The sequence below is a fragment of the Suncus etruscus genome, chromosome 16 (assembly GCF_024139225.1).
Source record: "Suncus etruscus isolate mSunEtr1 chromosome 16, mSunEtr1.pri.cur, whole genome shotgun sequence".
In the NCBI taxonomy this organism is placed as follows: domain Eukaryota; kingdom Metazoa; phylum Chordata; class Mammalia; order Eulipotyphla; family Soricidae; genus Suncus; species Suncus etruscus.
This window is the reverse complement of record NC_064863.1, coordinates 41183782-41207649: the sequence shown is the minus strand read 5'-3', so window position 1 is coordinate 41207649 and position 23868 is coordinate 41183782. Positions and strand designations below refer to the sequence as shown.

General features: G+C 36.1%; 1 protein-coding gene across 1 annotated transcript in view; it reads left to right on the top strand.

Annotated features, from left to right (window-relative positions):
* CORIN (corin, serine peptidase) overlaps nucleotides 1-23868 on the top strand; it is a 149579-nt gene that overhangs the window by 11119 nt on the left and 114592 nt on the right. Inside the window, exon 3 of the mRNA XM_049789828.1 lies at nucleotides 11368-11549. Coding sequence (XP_049645785.1) covers nucleotides 11368-11549 — 182 coding nt within the window. The remainder of the gene's footprint in view (nucleotides 1-11367; nucleotides 11550-23868) is intronic.

The window sequence follows — 23868 nt, the reverse complement described above, 5'->3', positions numbered from 1 at the left end:
ATGAAAGAGAACAAAAAAAAGAAAAAAAGAAAAAATACAGTAGCAAGCTCATTTGTAAAATCTATTGTATCACCAATGAAGTCATTAAAACAATGGCAAAATGTTTAGTAAGAACTTGTGTTGTATGCCCAGTCTGTTAAATTGGGGTGTTCTTCCTTCCTTCCTTCTTCCTTCCTTCCTTCCTTCCTTCCTTCCTTCCTTCCTTCCTTCCTTCCTTCCTTCCTTCCTTCCTTCCTTCCTTCCTTCCTTCCTTCCTTCCTTCCTCCCTCCCTCCCTCCCTCCCTCCCTCCCTCCTCCCTCCCTCCCTCCCTCCCTCCTCCCTCCCTCCCTCCCTCCCTCCCTCCCTCCCTCCCTCCCTCCCTCCCTCCCTCCCTCCCTCCCTCCCTTCCTTCCTTCCTTCCTTCCTTCCTTCCTTCCTTCCTTCCTTCCTTCCTTCCTTCCTTCCTTCCTTCCTTCCTTCCTTCCTTCCTTCCTTCCTTCCTTCCTTCCTTCCTTCCTTCCTTCCTTCTTTCTTTCCTTTCTTTCTTTTCTTTCTTTTCTTTCTTTCTTTTCTTTCTTTTGGTTTTAGGGTCACACTTGGTAGCTCTCAGGGATTACTCCTGACTATGCACTCAGAAATTGCCCTGGCAAGCATGGGAGACCATGTGGGATGCCGCGATTCGAAACACTGTCCTTCTGCATGTAAGGCAAACGCCCTACCTACTATCTCTCCAGCCCCTGGAATGTTCTTTTAAAGATGACAGCATCAAACAAATGAAGTTTTCCAGAAATTCAAAGTTTTTCAGAAATTCAAATACTCAGCTGCAGAGCCTACTGGAGAAAGGCCCTGATGGAACATTGGTGACTGTGTTTGTGGGTATGATACCAACTGTGAGGCTTTCCCAGAAGAGGGAAGATAGGGAGGGTTCTGCACTTGGTCCAAAGAACGCCCTGATACTGGAGTACTGAAGTACTGAGTACTGGAGTACCGAAGTGTGGTCAGATCAATATCCCTGCAGTGAATCATAGAAGGTCAATGATGAGGCAGGCCATAAGGGAAACAGTGATTCTGAATGATGGAAGCAGCAAGCATGGCTTCGGCAAAGTGGGGGCTTGGCCCACCCTCTCCTCCTGAGATGACCAGCTTTGGGCTGTGTGGGCTGGTGTTGCCATAATTTTTCACAGCTTGATTTATATCTCATTTGAGAAAAGAGTGATCTATGGAGCTGGCCTAATTCGAAGATGGCAACTGTATTTGTGGGCGTGGTTATAGCTGCCCCAATTAAATTTTTGAAAGTAACTTTCTACTTACTTCCCTGATTTTTATCTGTTCTATTGAAAACAGGTCTTTTCTGTTCTGTTTTGGACCATACCCAGCAGTGCTCAGGTGTTGGTCCTGGCTCTAAACTCAGGAATTATTCCTTGTGAATTTGGGCATCATATGGGAAACCAGGGATAAAACTCAGGTCAGACATGTGCAAGACAATCGCCTTACCTGCTGTACTATCTGACTCCTGAAAGAACACACTTTCAGGGACAGCAAGGCTGACTTACAGGTCTATTCAGGTGGCAATTGTATTAGAGTTCCTTTCTCAATCTCAAGTAATACATGTGATCTAATCTGCTTGGTACGTTGTATGTAAAATACATAAATAATAAGACTATCTTATGAGTACAAATAATTTAGAGTGGATAAAAAGGAAAGAAATTGAGTGAAAAGGGAGAAAAACAAATATGAAAGGATAGAGGCCTGGAGTTAAGTGGGCTCAGGTGCTTTGGTGATATTATAAAAGGACAGAACTAAATATCCATGCCAAAGGCAACAACAATGGAATTTATGAAGTTTAACAATCTATGAAATGTAACAATCTAAACTTAAAATGGGCCTGTTATACTGGCAGGCTGGGGAATATGGGGTGCACTTGAGGAATATTGATGGAGGTAGGTCAGCAGTGGTGGTGGGATTGGCCCTGATTTATTGTATATCTGAAACCCAACTATAAAGGACTTTGTAAATCACAATGGTTTTAATAAAATAAAATAACATTTAAAATATATCTAGATCATTCAAATTACCCTTATTTAATGAATACGTAAAGCTCAAGAATCAGGAGTTGATAGCTCAGATATTTCTACAAAATATTTTACTCAGTCACTGACAGTGTCTTAAACACACATATTTTACCAAGCACCTGTTAAATGTCTCCCCAATAATTCATTGATATTGTGTGGATGTGACTAGAATTTAGATTTAATATGATTCAATTCATTTGAAGATTCACCTTTAAGATGTCATTTCATGATGTGTTAAAATAAAAACAGCTGCAAAAATAATTTAACACTTGCAAGTTTCTTTTGTGACTTGCTAATCTTCTCTCCCATGCCAAGTATTAATAAAAATCAGATTCGAAGGATAGGTATGGAATTAGATAGTTCTTTCAGGAATCATAGTGTGGCCTTACATTATTCACTCCCATTTTATTTATATTTTTGTTTTGGGCTATGAATCAACATCTGGCTGTGTGCTCAGAAGTTAGCATTGCTTGGTATTCTTGGCGGTGCTTGGGGAAACCATGGGTAATGCTAGAGATAGAACAAGGGCCAGTTTTCATCTCTTTTTACATTCAAACTCAGCTTCTGTGTTGATATTTCCTTACATTTCTCTCTTTAAAGATGATACCATCTTATCGGCTTCTAAGTGCAACATTTAATTTATAGGATCTGTAGCAGTTTTGCTGATGTTTTCCTCTTACATGGGTATTATTTCAAGATTGAACAGTGCATGGAGAAATTTGCTGACTGGAAGGAAAGAAAACCATGTCAGCAGGGACGGCATGAACTCTTGTACATCCAATTAAGTTGGAAGTTAGCTAGTTCTGGTTCCAATCCTAATTTAGCTTCTGACAACTTTATGCCAGGCAAGTCATTGAATTGTCTTCTGCATGTGATTCATTTATTTCTCCTACAATTATACAAGAAAGCTGACTGTACAAACAAGATATATGGGAGCCAACTAAATATTCAAGAATTCTTGTTCTCATGGAACATTTTTTAATGAAGGTATATAATACTATAATACTAATAATACTACTATGTAAGATAGTGACAGTGCAATGGGAAATCATGCACAGAGGTGGAGAGATAATGTAGTGACAATGCAATTTTCTGCAGAGTGCTATTTAGGAAGCCCTTTCTTTGCACTGTCATAAACTATCACCATTATGCATGATCCATGAAGAGATGGAATATCAGGAGGGGTATAAGATCCAATCCCCAAGTGTCTGGTAATTGTTATAAGTGGGAAATGGGGAGGGGGCTATAATGGAATCTGTCCTGGTAGCAGACACTATTGACAGTAGTGTTTGCATTACGGGCACACATCAGGGAGGAGTAGCGAATCTTGCTAGATGTACTTAAAAACTCAGCTCTGACAGTTTATTAAACAAGGATGTTAGGGTTCATAGCAATTCTTTTAGGGCATATTTATTGACACCAACTATGTGATAGTTATTTATTAAAGCTGGGAGTGTATATATAAATGTCCTTGTCTTCAAGCAACAGTGTAGAATTCTCTGACTAGATATGAGAACAATTAAAGATTTGAAGTAGCATGCAACATGATTAGTTTACAAAGTGTGGGGATAACACAGAAAAAAACCGATAAACTTTCCATCTAGCTCTGTTGGGGAAGGTTACTTTCAGGGAGGAGGTCAGATTTAAAAATAAAATGAACCAGTACATTTTGGAAGAGTAATAGCTATCTTCTCTGTGGATTGGTAGTGGTGAGGGCATTTCAGGCAAAGTGAAAGCCTGAATCTATTATCTCTTGGAGGAGCTACTAGTGTGACTTTATTAGAGCATGACATGAAGAGAGATCAAATGGATTTAATGAATTTTTAGGAAATAACTTTAGCAGTAAAAATGTAATTACATGCAGATGGTGAGGCATATGGTTTTGGACTTGGGAACTTGGTAGGTGGTATTACCACCAGGAAAATAATATATATTTAAGGAAGACTGATTATATATGTGGTAGGAGATAAGGAATAAATATTGAGTAATGTCTTAGTCTGATTCAAGAGATACACTGCAGTAGTTTTCTTTTTAATGGGGATGAAAACAGTTTTCTTTATAAAAATACATCCTATTTATTCTTTTGTTCAGTGGTGTGTTGGAAAACTGTCTCCCTGGGAAACAAAATCTATATAATATTTACTGATTTATTTGGTGTGAAGATTCTTTTCAGGTTTTAAGATAATAATATTTTAGCCATCTACTCAATTCATTTCTGCCTTTCAAGCCCTGGCTAATATTTGTTGATCTCTCCTTAGGTGAGCAGGTAGTAGATTTCTGGCTATTTCATATGCATTTTTCACTACTTTATATCCATTTTTTTCACCCTGCTCCAGCCCACTATTACCCAGAGTTTGGTTTCAGCTGATACCTTTTAGGTTTGTGCAGGAGTTCAGCCAATTGAAACCACCAGAGAAGATAATTGGGAAATGAACCTCTTGCTTCTCTGCCTTTTACAGGCATTGCTGCACCCAACACCGAGAGCTCTGACACAGCCAGACAATGTTTAATGCTGTTCTTTCTATATTCCAATCATTGTTCCGTCCTGTAGCTCCTTAAACCTGAGGTATCCATGACTCCCTGTCCCAATTATTCTGTGATTGCCTAAACCCTACCAACACCCTTTGTCCTTTTTCATTAAAGTTCTACAGTCATCCCATTTTAAAGGTCATTTCTTTTCTGCTAGAACCCTGGCTATTACAAGTGAAAAAGGGAGAATCCTGACTTTTAAAGTTTCAGAGCAATGTGACCCCAAAATATCCCGACTTCTTTCATTATTTATCTTCTGATGTGAGACATTAGTTCATACAAGCAGTCACTTGCACATATTTCTACCTCCATGTCTGATACAGCTGGAGACTCAAAGAACTCTCTTTCTTCCTAATAACCCATCTCAAACATACCTCTTATGAGGTTTCTTGAGGCCAGCAGAATGTGTTGAACTAGGAAGCTGAATCTATTAGCCCAATATAGGGAAACCAAGGCATCTGTTGTTTTTATGTGTTTCCCAGCAGTGCTGAGAAATTCACGTTTCTATGTCATTTGTGAGTTTGTGTTCCTGCATTATCTGTGATTCACATTTGTGAGAAAAGGTCTGATAGGTAAAACATTTTGCAGCACTGAGTTGAAATCATAGTATCTGGCTAGGAGAGCTTTGGAGGTTTTAAAGTTTTTACAACATGAAAGGAGAAAATTGCAGCAAATTGTTGCAAGATCCTTCCAGGATTATCATCTCTCCATGACTGGATTTCTGGAAGTGGCCTATAAACTCTGATATAATATTGTTCATAGAAAATTCAGCCCGACAAAGACCAATTTAAAAATATTTTTCTCAAGCCAGCGAGATAGCATGGAGGTAAGGCATTTGCCTTCCATGCAGAAGGATGATGGTTCGAATCCCGGCATTCCATATGGTCCCCTGTGGCTACCAGGGGTGATTTCTGAGCCTAAAGCCAGGAGTAACCCCTTAGTGCTGCTGGGTGTGACTCAAAAACAAAAAAAAATTCTCAAAAAACAATTGTGTAAATCTCATCAATGAATTTTACATCTCACACAGTAATATAACTTTGATCAAGTAATATATTAATGAAAAGTATTTATTTTGGCCACTGCTGCCTAACAGATGACCACAAATGTGGTCATTTAAATAACCTACATTAGCTACATTAGCTATATTTTCTCTGGATTTGAAATCTAGGTGTGATTTGTCCAGGTGGTTAAATTAGTATGATCAAGATATATGCCAGTGACTGGAGTCTTGTTTTTGTGTGTAAATTTGTTTATGTTTTTTTTTTGGGAATCACACCCCAGTACTACTCAAGAACCACTCTGCTTATGAGTCACTTCCAGTAGAGTTAGGATGAACAGTGCATGTGTGTTTTAAAGTACAGTTATTATGCAGATTTATTTTATAGGATTACAGTTAAATTTATTATTAAAAAACAAAGCTAAGTGATAGAACAGTGGGTAGGGTGTTTACTTTCATATGGCCAATCTGGGTTTGATCCCTGGCATCCCAAGATGGTCTCCCAAGTTTGCCAGGAGTAATTTCTGAACATAGGGCCAGGAGTAATCCCTAAGTACCACCGGGTGTGACCCCCAAATAAAAAACAAGAACCCAAAGCTAATAAGTATCATCATTTATCACTTCCTTATTATTTTACCTTTTTTGTTTTACTATTATTCATGTGTTTATGTCTATTGCTGAATATTGGAAAAGTTGTATAATAGTGTACAATTTACCTATATTCTATATACCACTTTTGTAGCTTCAACTTTCTCCAGTGAGAGTATTTATATCTTGTAAATAGGAAATGCTACAAATCAGAGATGTTTTATTGTTGTTGTTATTGGTTCACTATATTCTCTTTTCTTTCTTAAAAATTTTTTTTCTAACTTATTTGAAGACTTCACTAGGAAAGGATCCACTTTCAAACACTAAAGATTGTTGGAAGAATTTCAGTTCCTCAAGGGCTTTTGGACAGATGGCCTTAGTTTCTAGTTGATTGGCTAGAGGCCACCATCAAGTCCTTACCATGTGAATCTCTCTATTTGGCAACTTGCTTAATCAGAGCCAGTAAAAGAGAGTTGGAATCCAGTCACTACACTTACAGGAATGAATTAGATAAGGTCATGAATATCAGTCAGCAGAAGTCACTGAGCACCATCTTAGACTGTATGTGCCACAAAGACTTGTTTTTCTTTTTAAAAATTTAACTTCACTGTAAATCCCTGTGATATACAGTATTAAAAAGTTGTTGATAGTTGCATTTCTGTCACACAATATTCTAGCACCTATCTCCTCAATTGTATTCATTTTCCACCACCAATTTCCCCAATTCCTCTCCTGTCATTTCCCTAGACCTTCCCGTCCCAATCCTGCCTCTATGGCAGACACTTCTTCTCACTTTTTTTCTTTTTTCTATTTAGGCACTGTGGTTTGCAGTAATGTTACTAAGGGGTTATCATGAATTTCACTTTACTTCCATTCAATTCCCTATTCTTGTCTTCTTGTCTAAAATGATCATTTCCAACTATGATTGTCATAATGAACTCATTTCTGTCTTAACTGCACTTTCATCCATTATTTCTATTTGTCTTTGGGTATTATTCTCATACTATGAGGCTTTTTTTTTTAAATATCCCACAGATTAGTGCAATCATTCTATGTTTGTCCCTCTCTCTCTGACTCTTTTACTCTATAAAAGCTTGTTTTTCTTATTTAAAAATGAGTTTTAAGTGCTGAGCCTCTTAATATATTTTAAAAGGTTAGTTTATTTTTCAAAAATAAAATGTCGACTCATGCAACTTGTACTTCTGAAAGGAGATCTTGGGAATATTTGAATCTGGCTCACACTGTAGCCAAAGATATATCAAAGTTAATTGCTAGTCTGATAGTTATGTAAGTTATTTACCTTTAGGGATCCTAGAATTAATGGAAATTTTCTCTACTATTTTTATAGCTTCTCTGAGTCTAAAGTAGTTCAAAGTAAAATATTAGGGGGAAAAAGAGCTTTGTAAATACTAAAACTCCATTGACCATATAAACTTAATTTGTGGCTGTAAGTTTTTCAAACATTTCAACTTCATTTTTTTTTATCAAAAAAATTTTTTTGCAGATGAAATTCTGTAAATTTAGGACTGAAGAGATAGCTGAAAGGATAGAAGCACATGCATGAGTTCAATTTGCAGTATAACATGGTCCCTACTTATGGAGCTAGAAGTTGTCCCTAGATACTGAATATGGCCCAAAACTAAAACAAAAAACAAAAAACAACAGAAACCCCCCCCCAAAAAAAAACAACCCATTAGGTTACCTGGGGCTGGAGAATTCTGAATATGTGGAACAATTAAAAAATTAATGTTTTTGTGAATAGGGTAAAATGGTATGCATATTTTTTGAAAATTATATAAGGTCAAAACTATAATTTTGGATAAATAATTTTAGATTTATTTATTTAGTATTTATCTTCTTAGTGAAGATAAGTAAATCATTAATACCATCGTGTAGTAGCATTACTTATATCTTTATCAAATGTTTCATCACATCACTGCAGAGATGTTGGAACAATTTTCTACTATAACCTTATGCCAGGGACTTTTGCACAACGCCAAATGTGGCACTTCACACATCCATTTAAAATAACCTCCGTTTCTAAAATTGTATCCTGATAGCCAAATCTGACTCTTCCCCTGTCCTGACCACTGTTTTCAGTTGCCAGTTTGTTTGTTGCTTGGATATAGACAGGAATATTCCAAAATAGTGTGGTCTGTCTCAGCACTCTGTTTCATGTGATGAAAAGCAAATACTTCCACCCCTATGAAGCAGTTGAATTTCATGCAAAGCAGGAACAAATGTCTCCTCATACTACTCACTCTTTGAAAGGGTGGTTAGTTATTAATATGCTCTCACTATTTCACATGGCCCAATTCAGCAATTTAAAGCTTAATGCTTTGAATGGGTTATATCTCTTAAGAGAGCTATTCAGAAACACAGAAATACTCTCAACATTTTTATTAAGTCCTATTTTCAGAGCATAGGGTCTAATGGCATTTTAATGTCTCTCTATATTCCCAGACTAAATCTTGAGGAAAAAATGTCTAATACCTTTTGAATTTTTGCACCACTCTGGATTAGCACCACCCCTTTGTGAAACACTGTCAATAAAGGAAAAAATTTTATTTACAGAAGGTTTAATGGTACAAGGCCCGTAAAAAGTCAGCTCTTTCAAACCCTTCACTTTTCAAATGAAAAACTGTCTTGGTATGAGCACTTTGGCATAACCAAGAGGAAAAAAAAAGCTAGGTGACAGTAGTAAGTTTTGCTTTCTAGATCCCTAAATTCCCACAGAAATGGACAATGATAAAGGTACAAGATAAGGTCCATTTCTGAGCTAAAGGCTCCACTTCAGAATATGCAAACAGTCTGTAGGGTCCCTCTTTGAGTCTTCATTTTTTCTTGCCATTGAAGATTCTGGAAATAAATTGGAGAGTGATCAAAAGTATGTGAGTTCAAAAGTGAGCAAAGGTCAATCCATCAGAAAGGAGAGATGAGACCCATGTGAACTAGCCAATGATCTTCCCACCCTCCCAAGCTTGTCTGGTAGGTTTCACAGTAGATGGCACCTGGAATTCTGTCAATTTGAGATGCCTTTGTTATAGCAAGTAAGCTTCTTCTAATGGAGCAAACACCTCTGGGAGGTTCAAGTATCTATGCATGATTATGAATGACTTTGTGCTATTTTCATTTTGGAAAGTCTAATTGTGATCAGTTCACTTGGGGGATGTAATTTTGATTGGAGCCAGGGAAGAAAATGTTTAAGTGCAAATGATGCTCTGGTGAAGGTGGCTGTGGGATTCTGGGGGAGTCAAAGGAGAAAGGTCAAACCCCAAGTCTAGTTTGTTTTGGAAGTTTTGCTCTGAGCTATCTCATAGTAAGAAATGGATCTTTTTTCCCTTGGTTTATTTAAAGAATTCCGTCATTGTAAGTTAAGAAAGGAGTATCCAGCTACTGTGTTTAAGTCTAGTCCTCTATGAAAGCATTTCACGTTCATGGAAGGGGTAGAACTTACTGTTCCACTGGTACTCAGGGTTCACTGGCTCTGTCCTCAAGAAGCACTTCTGGTAGTACTTGTGAAACCATACTTGGTCCAGGAAGTAGAACTGGGGTTAGCTGAGTGTAAGGCAGGTACATTAACCTTGCACTCTTTCTGGCCCTCTATGAAATTGCATTTTAAGTTTTGGCTAACCCTGTGTTGTGCTTTTGGAATAATTGCATTAAACAGTACCTTACACTCAGGTTTAAGGTAGTATTTCATAGACTGAGGTCTTTGACCAATCCACCTGTTTTCAAATCTTGGCTTTAACACATCATTCACTGTCCCTAGATAAATCTCTTATTTCTCTTGGACTTCATGTTTTTAGTTTTTGAGATAAGGGTGGTTGTAATAGTACTAAATAGTTAAGGCAGTAGTGAAAAATAAATGGGGTCACCACACAGGAAGTATGTAGAACAGAGCTTGCCATAGAAAAGTTTAAGTTGCTGACTGAATAGAGTAAATAATTTTGCAGCACCAATAGTCAACATTTTTTTGAAAAAAAAATTTAGTCATATTTTGTTTTTGTTTTTGGTCCACATGTCACAGTGCTCATAATTTACTCCTGATTCTCCCCTCAGGGTTCATGCATTTCCTGCCAAGACTCGGAGAACTATATTGGGTTTCAGAGATCAAACTCAAGTTAGCCTCATGCAACACAAGTGTACTATTCCAAGCTCCTGAATTTCATTTTTTTTTTTTTTTGGTTTTTGGGCCACACCCGGTGGTGCTCAGGGGTTACTCCTGGCTGTCTACTCAGAAATAGCTCCTGGCAGGCACGGGGGACCATATGGGACACCGGGATTCGAACCAACCACCTTTGGTCCTGGATCGGCTGCTTGCAAGGCAAACACCGCTGTGCTATCTCTCCGGGCCCCTGAATTTCATTTTTTTAAAATGAATTACTTTATTTAAGACCATGTATAATTGACCTAGATCATGATTCATTTGTTTCTACCTACTGGGAGCAAAGTTATTAAAAAGGAAAAAGGAAAAGAAGAAAGAAAAAAATAGAAGGGAAAATTAGAGTATAGCAACAAGAAAATTTGTGAAAAATTTTCTATCTTACAATGACGTCACTGTCATTGTCAGAAAGTTTAGTAAGCTCTTGTTGCTAGTTGATCATTCTATTACTTCTTTTGTTTCTGAACATTAGGTGGCTTCAGGTATACATTGACTTCTAATTGGTGTGTTTCTATAGGGATGACAGTATTTAAATAAAATTGAATTGTTGTGTGCCAACATTCTAAGAAACTCCAAATCCTCTTGCTGACATTATGACTTTTGTGGGGTTTTCCAGATGTACCAGAAAATGGTGGTGGGGGTCTGTGAGGATGCTCATACTGACTCGAAAATTGTCTTGGTGATGCCAGTCCAAATACTAGCTTCACTGGAGTTTGGGTTAGATTGGTGACTTTTCAGAGAGCCATTAGATAAGTGGAAAAGCTAGGTCATTGTCGAAGCAACAGTTGTAGGTGGTGGGTGCAGCTGGTGTGACTTCAGCAGGCCAGGGGTTTGGCGTGTCCTCTCCTCCCAAGATTGCCTTCTTTCAGTTGCATGGCCAGTACCATCATTTTTCATGGCTTGGTTTAAATCCCTTTCAAGAATTGATTGTGTTTATGGAGCTGGCTAAATGCAGACATGACCCTCATTGTTATTTTTAAGAAGCTGTTCTTATAAAAGCATTAATTTTCACCTCTCCCTCTCTCTCTTTCTGTAGTCCTGGACTCCTGCCCTGTAGATCCTTCTGTGAGGCTGCCAAGAAGGGCTGTGAATCAGTGCTGGGGGTTGTAAATGCCTCCTGGCCCCATTTCCTTAAGTGTTCCCAGTTTCAAAACCAAAATGAAAGCAGCAATGTCAGCAGAACTTGCTTCTCACCACAACCAGATAAAGGAAGGCAATGTAAGTATTCTTCAACTTATTGTGAAGTTTTTTATTAAGGAGTGTCTTTTTAGTCATTGATGTTTATAAATTATGTGGACAATTCAGTAAAGTTGATTAAAATGACTAGTCTCTCCAAAGAAACTGAAGAGTTGGGGATGAGGCTCCATTATTGAGCACATAGCTTTCATATGTGAAGATTTGGGTTTAGTTCAAGGTTCCTCAATTTGGAAAAATTGCTAAATTTATTTTTAATTATATTTTACTACCAGGCGTGATCCCTGAGCACAGAGACAGAAATAAGAACTAAGTATTTCAGATTCAGTAACCTCCAAACCAAAAACAACAACAAAAACATCATAAAGAAATCACTCTAACTTCTAACACCTTAGAAAGGTTCGTTGGGGCTGGAGTGATATAGTACAGTGAGTGGGTAGGGATTTTCCTTGTGCACAAAGTTAACTCATTTTGAACCTCAGCATGCCATATATTCCCCAAACAGGAGTAATTCCTGAGCACAGAGTCAAGCATAAGTCCTTAAGCACTGCTGAACTTAACCACACCCCCAAATTTAATTTAAATTTAAATTAAATTTAAATTTCTTCAAAAATTTTTAGTAGAGGGGGCCAGAGAGATAGTATGAGGTAGGGCATTTGCTTTGTATGCAGAAGGATGGTGGTTCGAATCCGGGCATCCCATATGGTCCCCCAAGCCTGCCAGGAGCGATTTCTGAGCATAGAGCCAGGAGTAATCCCTGAATGCTGCCGGATGTGACCCAAAAAGCAAAAAAATAAAAAAACAAATTTTCAGTAGAATTATAATATCCAAATTTGCTCCAAATATGTTTAAAAATTCATCATGTTTTCACCTTATTGTGAAGTATTAATTTTCATTCATCATTATTGAAGATTATTGAATTAGCATATTTTTTCTTACTTAATGTTATTGAATGTTGCTGACATTCAAGCTATTTCCAGATATTTTGAGTGGTGATGGTAAACTGTTCTTACCTGTCTTTGATTGCATATGGCTATGTATTTGCTCAACAACAACAACAAAATTCTAGAGTACTTTTGCCATTTTCTATCCCCATCAAAATGGATGAGGCAAAGTTGTACCTAAGCCAAATTCTCAGCATTAGTTGGTACTGTCTTTTTTTTTATTTGAACAATTCTTGTGATAGTATTATGGTATTTGGGAATCACAACGAGAATCACAGTGTTGGTAAAATTGCGCTCAGGATGTGGAGTAGTGCAAGGGATGAATGTTGGTACCTCAGGCTTGTCAAACAGTATCCTGCTACCGATGTGCTTCTCCTGTTCTATTTATTTCAGTTGATATCACTCTAAATAAAAAATAAAACAGAACTATTTTGCAATATGGAATTATCCAAACCATGAAAATATGTTCTATGATATGCAATAATTTGTCTTTCTTACTTATTATTTGAAGTTTAAACATAATTTAGATTTATTCCTATGCATTTGATATTTTCGATATTATAAGTGCTTGCTTGCTTGTTTTTGGCCCTTATCTGGAGGAACTCAGGACTAACTCCTGTTCTGTGTTATGATCATTACTCGTGGTGTACATATGGGGTACAAGGAATTAGACCAGGGTTGTTTGTATGGACTGTAAGTACCTTAAATCTTATAAAAGCTTTCTAAGCCTATAAATGGTATTAAACTTTTTCCATTTGAGTGCAAATAATTAACTTTGTATATATTTTATAGGTTTATTTAGATTTTTACTTACATGTCATTTCATCCACAAATGACTATCTTTCAATAATTGTGCCTCCTACTGTTTCTTTGTCATAAAGTTTTTAATATTTTACCTTTAATTGTGATTGATGTTTGCTGAGGGATTTGTTTATTCTGCCAGACTAAGGAATTTCTTTCTGCTGGTTTGCTAAGAATCTTTTATTTATCATAGATTTTGAATTTTATCAACTGTGCTCTACAAATATTGAATGGTACAGTTTTCTTCATGTTGTTAAAAATACCAGTGTCGGTGAGATACAACTTACATACCACAAAATTCACATAAAAAAGTATGATTTGCTAGTTTATGTATCCATAAAAGAGGGTGTGATCATTTTTATCAAGAATTTATGTAAAACTTCATAACCCAGAAAAGAAGTCTCATACCCTCTAACAATTTACCATTTCTTACAGAGATATGCTTTGTATTTTCTTCTCTCTCTCTCTCTCTCTCTCTCTCTCTCTCTCTCTCTCTCTCTGTCTCTCTCTCTCTCTCTCTCGCTCTTTGTGGGGTTGGGGTTGGGGTGGGAGCATAGCCAGTGGTGCTCAGGGCTTACTCCTGGCTCTGTATTTAGGGATCACTCCTGGCAGGGCTTGTGGGACCATATGGGATGCTGGATCAAAACTGGATTTGTTACATGCAACATGAGCACTCTAGCTGTAGTATTATCACTCTACCCCCTGGATCTAATTTCTATTTCTATGGATTTGACTATTTGAAATATATTATCTTAATAGAAAAATACAATAGAAGACTTTCTGCATCTTACTTTTACTTAGCACACTGCTTTCAAGGTTCATTCATGTTGCAACATTTATCAGTACTTTATTTTATTGTCAGTAATTGTTCTTTATTGTATGAGTGTACTATTTTTTTTTAATAAATAAAAAACTTATTTGATTTTAGGGCCACATCTGATGGTGCACAGGGCTTATTCCTGGCTGTGCTCTGCCCTCAGAGATCACTCCTGGTAGGGTTCAGAGAACCTTATTTGGTAACAAAGACTGAATTTGGGTTGGCAGTGTCCAAGGCAAATACCTTACCCTCTATGCTATCACTGTATATCTAAAAATGTTATTTTTAAAAGTTGAAAACATATAGGCTGTTTCTACTTGTTGATTGTTATAAATAATACTTTTATGAGCATTCATGTACAAATGTTGTATGAACTTGTCCGCATATAATCTCTTGGGCACACACTTTGAAGTAGAATTAGTATGACAAGTAATAATAATACATTTAACATTTCAATGAAATCCAGTTGTACTTACAATTTATGAGTGTTACAATTTCTATACATTCCCACCAGTTCTTGATATCCTGTTTGATTATGCCATTCTAGTGACTATGAATATCTGATTGTGGTTTTATTTTGCAAATAATAGTTTATTTCAGGGGTGACAAACACGCGGCTCTCGAGCTACACACGGCTCTCCAGTTGCATGCGGCTCCCGGCCAAAATGAATGCGGCTCTTTGCCTCTTCTCATTCTTTTGTCTACTGTGGCTCTTTGCCAAGTTTGGATTTTGTTCCGCTGCTTCTCAGGAGGGACCTCTGAGGAGAGATCTCCGAGCGCGGAGTCCCATCTCCCATCCTTTGGAAACAACTGCACGAGCCAGCGAGCGGGGGAACCCATGTGTTACACGTTGGGTCACATCTTGCCTGTAGTAGAGGATGCAGCACACCCTCACCATCACTGCAGGATTTTGACCCTCACTCAAAATGGCAAAATGCAATATGTGTTTAATAGATTATTGTTAAGATGATATACTTTTGTGTGAATGTTTGTCTGTTTTGGCAGGTCACTGCGTGGTGTGGCTCTCTGACTCTCACAGTTTAAAATTTTGGCTCTTTGTGTCGAACTTGTTCGCCACCCCTGGTTTATTTGGTAATTCATCAATTCTTCAGTGTGTTAGTCATTTGAATGTTTTTTTAATTATATACTCTGTTCAGTGTAGTGTCCATTTAAGAATTGTTATTTGTCTTTTAATTGCTGATCTTTCATTAATTTATCTTACTTATTTTACATATTTACTTAGATTTCCTTTTTTATAAAGTTTTTTAGTTACTTATTTTGGTAGAGGTCTCCATATATAACTTCCAAATTATTTTTATATTCTGTGATTTTTCATTTTCTTAATTTTATTTGAAGTATAAGAGTTCTTTTTTCTTTTTTAACTTTTAAGAAGTCCAAATCATCTATCTTTTTTTTTTGTTTCTTCTGGATTTACTGTCATGTCTGAAATATAATTACTTAATCTAAAGTTATTAACATATATGCCTACATATTATCCTGAGTTTTATGGTTTTGGGTAATTGATCCATTAAATTAATTTTTTATAAGCTATTGAAACAGTGGTCTAACTTTTTCTAGTTCTCCTAGAATGTAAAAAGATGACTTATTCTTATTTCTCTAACCTTGGTGCCCTTTTTAAAAATTAGTTGGTCCTTGATGCAGGCATTTATGTCTTAACTTTTAATCTATTCCTTTTTTTCTATCTTTATTCTTAAAGGGGCATACCCAGACCCTTAAATACTGACTCCTTTTGCCATACCAAACTTTGAATTTTATCCTTAACCCCAGGGAACTGACAAACACTTTGCTGGATGTTCTGTCTCTTTGCTGTTGCCCCATGTTTAAATGCTCAGTTCCAGAGGTCATGTCAATAATCAGCAAGTTCTACAGATTAAAAGCATCCTCCAGATGTAGACTGTTCTACAATTACCTTCTCTCTGTAATCTTGGCTAGCCATAGTCTAATGGTCTTGTCATTATTGAATATCTTCAAACAGATGTTTCATATGTTTTATCTGGCTTTTCTAATTTTATTTGATGAGGGCATTGACCTGCTGCAAATTATAACATTGTATCCAGAGGTGGAAATTTGCTTTTTTTTTTTGAACATACCATTTAGTAGAGGCCAGTTGCTAAATGTGGATTTCTTCCAAAAATTATATTTAGCAATAAGTCATTAGAAGAGTGAGTATATTTGAAAGAAAAGTCCTTAAAATCTTTCCTCTTTCAACTACATTTACCAATATTTGCTAGCTGAATTTTTTGGGATAGGTTTGAGGGTGGACCACAGTTGGTTTTCAGGGCTACTCCCTGTTGGGGGAGGGGTATCCTATGTGGTATGGGAAAGTAAAACCAGGGTTTTACTCCCTCAGCCTCTGTACTATCTCTCTGGCCCCACATGGCTCCTTTTAAATAACACTTTATTAGTAATTTTTATCACTGGTCATTTGAAAAAATATAGTTATAGGTTTAAGAAATCAAAGATCATTTAAATGAAAAGATACTTCAATGAATGAAAGGAAATAGTCTCACAACATACAAATGACAAAGGGCCAATATAAAACGCTATATATAAGGAACCCACAAAACTCAACAACCAGAAAAAAAAATAACCTCATCAAAATTTGGAGAGAAATGCTACCAAACTCTTCACCAAAGAATATATACAGCTAGCCAGCAGACACATGAAAAACCCTTATCACTTATTATCATGGAAATGTAAATTAAAATGACACTAAACTGTCACCCCACACCTACATTAAAAAGACCAAAGGGAAATCAGTAAGAAACATGGGAAATAAAGAAACTTCATATACTCTCCGTGGTTATATATATTCTATAGCCTCCCTGAAAAAAGTATGGAAATTTCCCAAAATATTAAAAATAGATGTCATGAAATCCAGAAGTTACAATCCTAATGTCTATTCCAAAATTAACTATTAATGGTAACCTCTTACAATGGCTAATTTATAAATTGTATGTTATTAAAAGTATGAATATTTAGGGAAAAGCATTTTACATAGGTGTCTTCAAATATCTTTCCACAACCGAGAGATAAGGGGAGACTACTGTATGAAAGGGACATTAGTAACTGCTTCTAAACATATTGTCATATAGAAACAATAGAGGGACACATGCTAAATGTCACTGAAGTTGATTGAGCCAATCCCATGGAGGAATGCTGATCAAAGGAGAAGAGCAAAGGGCAAAGGAGATCATGTGGTATGATGGGTAGGCTTTCCATATTCTAAGTAATGTCTTGCTCTTTAGTTTCTTTCTTAGCACATGAAATGAAAGATGATTAAAAGATGACTTTCGTCTTAGCTTTATCTCTATGTGTGAAAAGTTATACCTAGAAAAAATGAAATTGTCCTCTTTGATATGGACCTCCTTATTTTCAAAGTACTTTATTCATTCATTTATTTATTTATTTATTTATTTATTTATTTATTTATTTATTTATTTATTTATTTATTTATTTATTTATTTACACCCGGCAGCTCTCAGGGTTACTCCTGGCTCTACGCTCAGAAATCGCTCCTGGCAGGCTCAGGGGACCATATGGGATGCCGGGATTTGAATCAATGACCTTTTGCATGAAAGGCAAACGCCTTACCTCCATGGTCTCTCTCCGGCCCCTGTTCCCTTCTTTTGATAGTTAGAAAAATGAGTTGCAAAGGGCTATACCAAGGTTATTTTTATTCCTCAACCTGGTCCCTACCTTGGCTTCTATCATCTACTTGATGGTTTACCATTCTGGAATCATCTGGAACTGATTGATTTGTTGTAGTAGGTGGAGTGCGTGGAACCACACCTGGCAGTGCTCAATGTTTACTCTTATTCTGAGTTCAAGGTGGTGTCAGAAAACCAATTACAGTGTTGGAGATTGAACTAGTGGGGATAGCATGCAAGGCAAGTGCCTTAACTTCAGTATTTTCTCTCTGCCCCTGGAATTCAATGACTAATTCTTGAAAGGTTTCTCTGTTAGAGTCCCCTTTTCACAGAACTCTCAAAATATCTTTTCAGTATAAATTGAGCCAAGACCTACAACTTATAGTGGTTGCTTTTCCTAACTCACAGCTCTATAAATTAACTTTACTTTAAATCAATTATTAATCTGAAGACATTTTGTTCTCCTGTGGAAGAATATTCAGTTGCCTTATCCTTTTTGTCTTATGTGGATGAGACCTTGTAAAGTAAATGATGTGCTAAAGTGATAATACTGTGGGAACTGTTCTCCAGAGTATTAAAATAAACATTTGTGTGTGTGTTTCTATAGTTGGGTTGTGAGAACTAAGGGGGCTAAAAGGTCAAAATCCATCAGTCATTCTTGACTCTCTAATCCTTTGCTCTACCTTGTATGTAATTGTATATGGAAAGTCATTTTAAAAAAGATTCAGATGAGTTCCCCCCTGTCATAAAAGAACTTAAGCAATTTATTCTTCCATTTTTCTTACTTTTCTCAGTATCTTATTTGCTTTTCTGGATGCTAGAAATTTTGATTCACCAGACATTGGTGAATCACAGAGTCTGGATTTGCGCTATTAAGTTGTGAGTTCATTTACTAAAGCCATTTTATTTCTTTGTGTGTAATTGGAATGCATACATTACCAAAGACAGAGGATTATAGAACAACTAAAAACAGGCCATGTATTTTGCATCACAATCCAGGTAAAATGAGATTTGTATACAACTTCATATTTTCAGGTATTTATACTTTTATTGAAAATTTAAATTAGAAAGTACATTTTTTCTTTTATATGTAGACAATTTTAGAGCACCATACTCAGACATAAAGACTTGTATTGGAACTTCATATTTTTATAACTGGCTGGGCCTGAGCAAGTTTCTTAAACTTTTTTTTAAATCTTTTTCCCAACTTTGCAATAATGTCATATTCTAAAAAAGTCATATTAGCACAGCTCTTTTATGGACTAAATAAGATGTGTATTTGAAGGAATTTATGAAGTCAGAATGAAATATGAAAATGCAAGTGTTTCTGTTTACAAGGCATTCAGAAACATAGTCATTCTATGTACCAAGATCTATAAAAGGAAAGATGGCATACATCCTTCTCTTTTTCAGTTTTTTTAGATACTTGTGATATATAATTCCTTTAATAATAAAGTTTCAGGCATATAGTATTACAATATCACACCTACCACAAGAGTGCCAATATCCCTCTCTGCTATTTTAAAGAGCTCATAGATGAGTAGAGTAAGACACAAAAGTACGGAAGCAGATCCTGAGACATGGATTTAATCAGAGATATCAACAATCATGCATTGCTGATGACATTTCCATCAATGTAGGGTCACAATCAAGTAGTGTTTAAATAGATTATATCATGCAGCCTCAATATTGTAGTTGGCCATATTATCCAGGTTTGTCTAATTATCTTCGGTGATTCCTAAGTGGACAAAATGGTGGACAAAGTTCTAGAAGGTATCCCTATACTTCAAGTAATACAAAACCATTTGGAAGAAAAATGGGACAGTGTTGGGGATAAGGGAGGGGATTTGAGGAAGGAAAGAGGTCTGATAATGGTGATTTATTAAGTCAGTTACCATAGTGGGAAATTTGAGTCTAATTTCATGGGAAAATTTGGGAAGTTGTGTGAAATATACTACCCCATTGGAGACTTTAGGTAACTGGGATACTCGTTTACTTTTTCAGCCTGAAACTGATATCTGCCAGAGCCTCTAAGTTTTATGCCTTAAATGATGAGGCCTGGATTGTGGAGAAGGAAGTATAAAACTTGGCTGCACTTTCCAGTAGAAGCCTTTTGTCCCTGTTGGTTTCTTGTCTGTAACACTCTTTTTACCTTCCTTTTCTAGCAAACTTTTCTGTCTTGTGGTCTGCTTCCCAGCATTCTGACCACAGTCTGGTCTTTCGTTTCCTCTACTGATGTGTTAAATGCTAGAGTTCTGCAGAGTGCTAGAATTATGCAGATTTCTAGTCTTAACCTTCCTTTCTCAATATTCTATATATGTTTCCTCTGGGAACTCTCATATTAGCTTGTGGCTACATAAATTAAGATGGCTAAAATCTATAATTCACCCCAAATTTTTAGTTTCCCCAAGCCTCAGAGCCATACTTCATTGTTCTTCCACTTCTCAAGCAAAAACATTTTGCACTCAGTTCTCCAAGTAGTTTCTTCGATGTTTCTAAATTCTATGGGAAGTTTTTAGTTGTCTTTTGCCTTGATCTCTTGCAGTTTTGTTATATTTGACCATACCCTCCACATTGATAGATTCTCTTATTAAGAGAATCAAGAACTTGCGGGGATGTTTTTCTCCTTTTCTTCACCTCTAAACAAAGGAGTGCCTCCAGGATTTAGGCCGTGGCTCTCTTCCTTCTTTAATGTCTAATTCACGGGGCTGGAATAATAAATAGGACAAGCAGTAGGGTATTTGCTTTGCACGTGGCTGACCTGGGACAGACCCGTGTTCAATTCCTGGCATTTCATGTGGTCCCCTGAGCCTTACAGAAGGGATTTCTGAGCACAGAGGCAGGAGTAACCCCTGAGCACTGCTGGGTGTGGTCCCAAAACCTAAATAAATAAATAAATAAATAAATGTTTAAAAACAATTCAGGTTCTTGGCTTTAAATATCATCATATCATTATGCACTGACAACTACAAATATAAGTATCAAACTTGGATCTTCTCTGAACTATGAACTTACAGAATATTTGTGCTCATAGTAAACACAACATGCACATACATACAATCTACCTTTTATTTTTTTATTTTAGTGTCCAACGTACATATCAAGCATATTAGTGGTAAACTTAATGTAGTGTATACAGACATTGACTTTCATTAGTGCTTTTCTGAGATTTACACAATGTTATAACGTAATTCAAATAATAATAAAACTGGAGCTTTGAAGATAGCTCAAATGGACTTGTATGTATATTTTCTATGTAAAAATTCTATGTAAAATTTCTATGTAAAAAATTCAATTCTGGCACCAGAGTTGACTGTGCACCAGAAATAAACCCAAGTACAACATGACCCCCACAAAATGAAAAGAAATATTTTTAATATTTTTAAATTGTGATAAAGGAGATATTTTCCCCACAACTGCTCCTCTCTAAGTTTTCCCTATTTCAGCTAAGTAAATCTCATTCTTCCAGTTGCTCCAGCCCCATACCTTTGGTTTCCTCGACTCTTTCCCATGCTATATGGGAAATCCTATGGATTTGTGTTAAATACTTTATAAATATTTTATAGTAGTTATTCAGTACTTATGTCTGCTTGGGATTGGTTCCAATATCCCACTGTGGCTACCAAATTTCAAGTGTGCTCAAGTCCTTATGAAAAGTGAACAAGGGGCTGGAGAGATAGTATAGTGGTAGGGCATTTGCCTTGCATGCAGCCAATCCAAGACAGAGTGGTTGGAATCCCTGCATCCCATATGGTCCCCCGTGCCTGCCAGGAGCGATTTCTGAGCACAGAGCCAGGAGTAACCCTTGATCACTGCTGGGTGTGATCCAAAAACAAACAAACAGATAATAAAAATAAAAAAATGAACAAATACCTGCATATAATCTACCCATACCCATTATATACTTTAAGCTATCTATAAATAATGCATAATATCTTATGAAAATAGTTGTTATACTATGTTGTTTAAGGAACAGTGCCAAAAAGGAAATCCCACTCATGTTCAGTATAAAAGCTACGATTGTGTGCTTTACTACACAGTACAAATGCTAGATTTTGATTGGTTGACTCAACGTGATATTTGTTGGTTTTCAATGTCAACAAACAGCATTTGGCCCAAGTCATCATAATTCCTGCTTAATTTTCTTTCCAGCTCCTCGTTCCAGCTCCTCTTCCAGTTTCTCTTTGTAGGTCCTCTTTCTTATTGCCTTCCTGTGATACTCCAAGCTGTTCCTCATAGAGCTATGTTATCTTGCCTTTATTATCTCTGTTTTTTTTTTTCTTGGTACGTTCCCTCTTGGTTTCCAGTTCCCATAGATCTAGTTCCAGCTACCTGCTAAGAACTTTCCACTTGATATCCCCTCTCAGTTCTTTTAAGCACTTGTCTGTAGGACTGTATCATAGGGCATATTAGAGAAAGGTTAAAGATAAATAAGGTGGGGAAAGCACTCTGAGTAACTAGCATATTATTGTTGCTGTAGTGACAAAACTTAAAGTTTGAAAAATTATTGAAAGTATTCTAAAAATGTTTTTAATCTGTGAAATAATAGCAAACACTTGCAGATCTCTGCTGTTTATCTGTATAAACCATATTTTTGTTTTGACTTGACTATGCCACATACCCAATGTAAAGAAACTGTGCCAAGCAAAATAGATTTCCTGTTGAGCTTAAATATTACCTATTCTCCTTGGGTTTAGTAATTCCCCTTGGGTTCAATAATTCTTGTTTAAAGATCATTTGAGATTAAGTTTCTATACTCTGCCAGATATTGCTTTGCTTGAGGTGACACTGATTCTGGTGCCAGAAAAAATTTTCTTTTTTCTACTACATTCATTTTTATTCTCTTTGCAAGTTAATAGTCTAGTTCAGAGGTTGATAACTCATAAGTTCAAGATGAACCCTATATATTTTACAGAGCATATTCCCCACTTTACAATGTCCAGTGGTGGAGATTTAAAGCACCCATATTTTTACAAATATTGTGCTTCACTATCATAAATATCAAATTTGATGATAATAATAGTAAAATGTATTTTTAGTTATAATACAAAAGTATGACAATTTAAGCATATTTAAATTTTTAACTTTGTGACTTGGTCAATATTCTGATCACTCTAACAAGAACAACAATTACATCATGAGAAATTCAGAATATCATCAATTTTAATTCTAAACCTAGCTCCAAATAAATCAACAGAGGATAAATACCTACAGATCCAGCTGGTTGCAAAAATGTCACATTTTTGCATATAGTGAACTATTGACTTAATTCTGTTTTTGTTTGTGTTCAAATATTCCACTTTTGAGTCAATAAGATCTATCATTTCTCCTTGAAACTGAGAAAAAATGATATGACAACTGCCTTATAATCCAGACATCCTAGAGTTTGAACTCTAAAATTTGGGTCACACACTGGAACAAATGAATAATTCTGAACAATCAAAATCTGTGTATCTTCTTAGAAATTATGACTTCATTTTGCCAAATAGCATTGTGACCTTATAACTTCAATTCCTTTGAGCTCAGCAATTGGGAAGCAATTGTATTTTCTATTTTCATCTGTTCAATCCATGTGTTTATTTTTGTCTGAACCCCTGTACATATTTATATAAGAATGAGCTAACTTCTTATTTCAACATGGTGTTTTAGAGCTACAATTTTCCAGATATTTTTTCCATGTTACTCTAAATGGATTTTTGAAGAAATACAAATTCTTTGCAGGTATGGGGTATATATATATATATTTCATTAGATGAATATTAAGGTATTTTAAATTATAAATATAAGTAGTTGACAAAGAATACAATTTAAAGTATATCATATAGTTGACATTTTTAAATAGAAACTGCTTTATTACTCTTTTAAATGTCTCCAAGTAGAATTTAAATACCATAGGCACTTGGCACTCACCATCCATTCAAAATTATAAGTTCCTGTTTTAACATTTAGCAAATGTTATAGCAGGTCTCTTTTCCCCTGAACTCTCTTCTTTCTAATCTCTTTTCCAATAGAATTGCATTTTACTGTAATATGTTTTTAATGCTTAGAATTATTTTTATTGCTCATACATCTCTTGAAAATGATATATAAAGATGAAAATTATGGGCTGG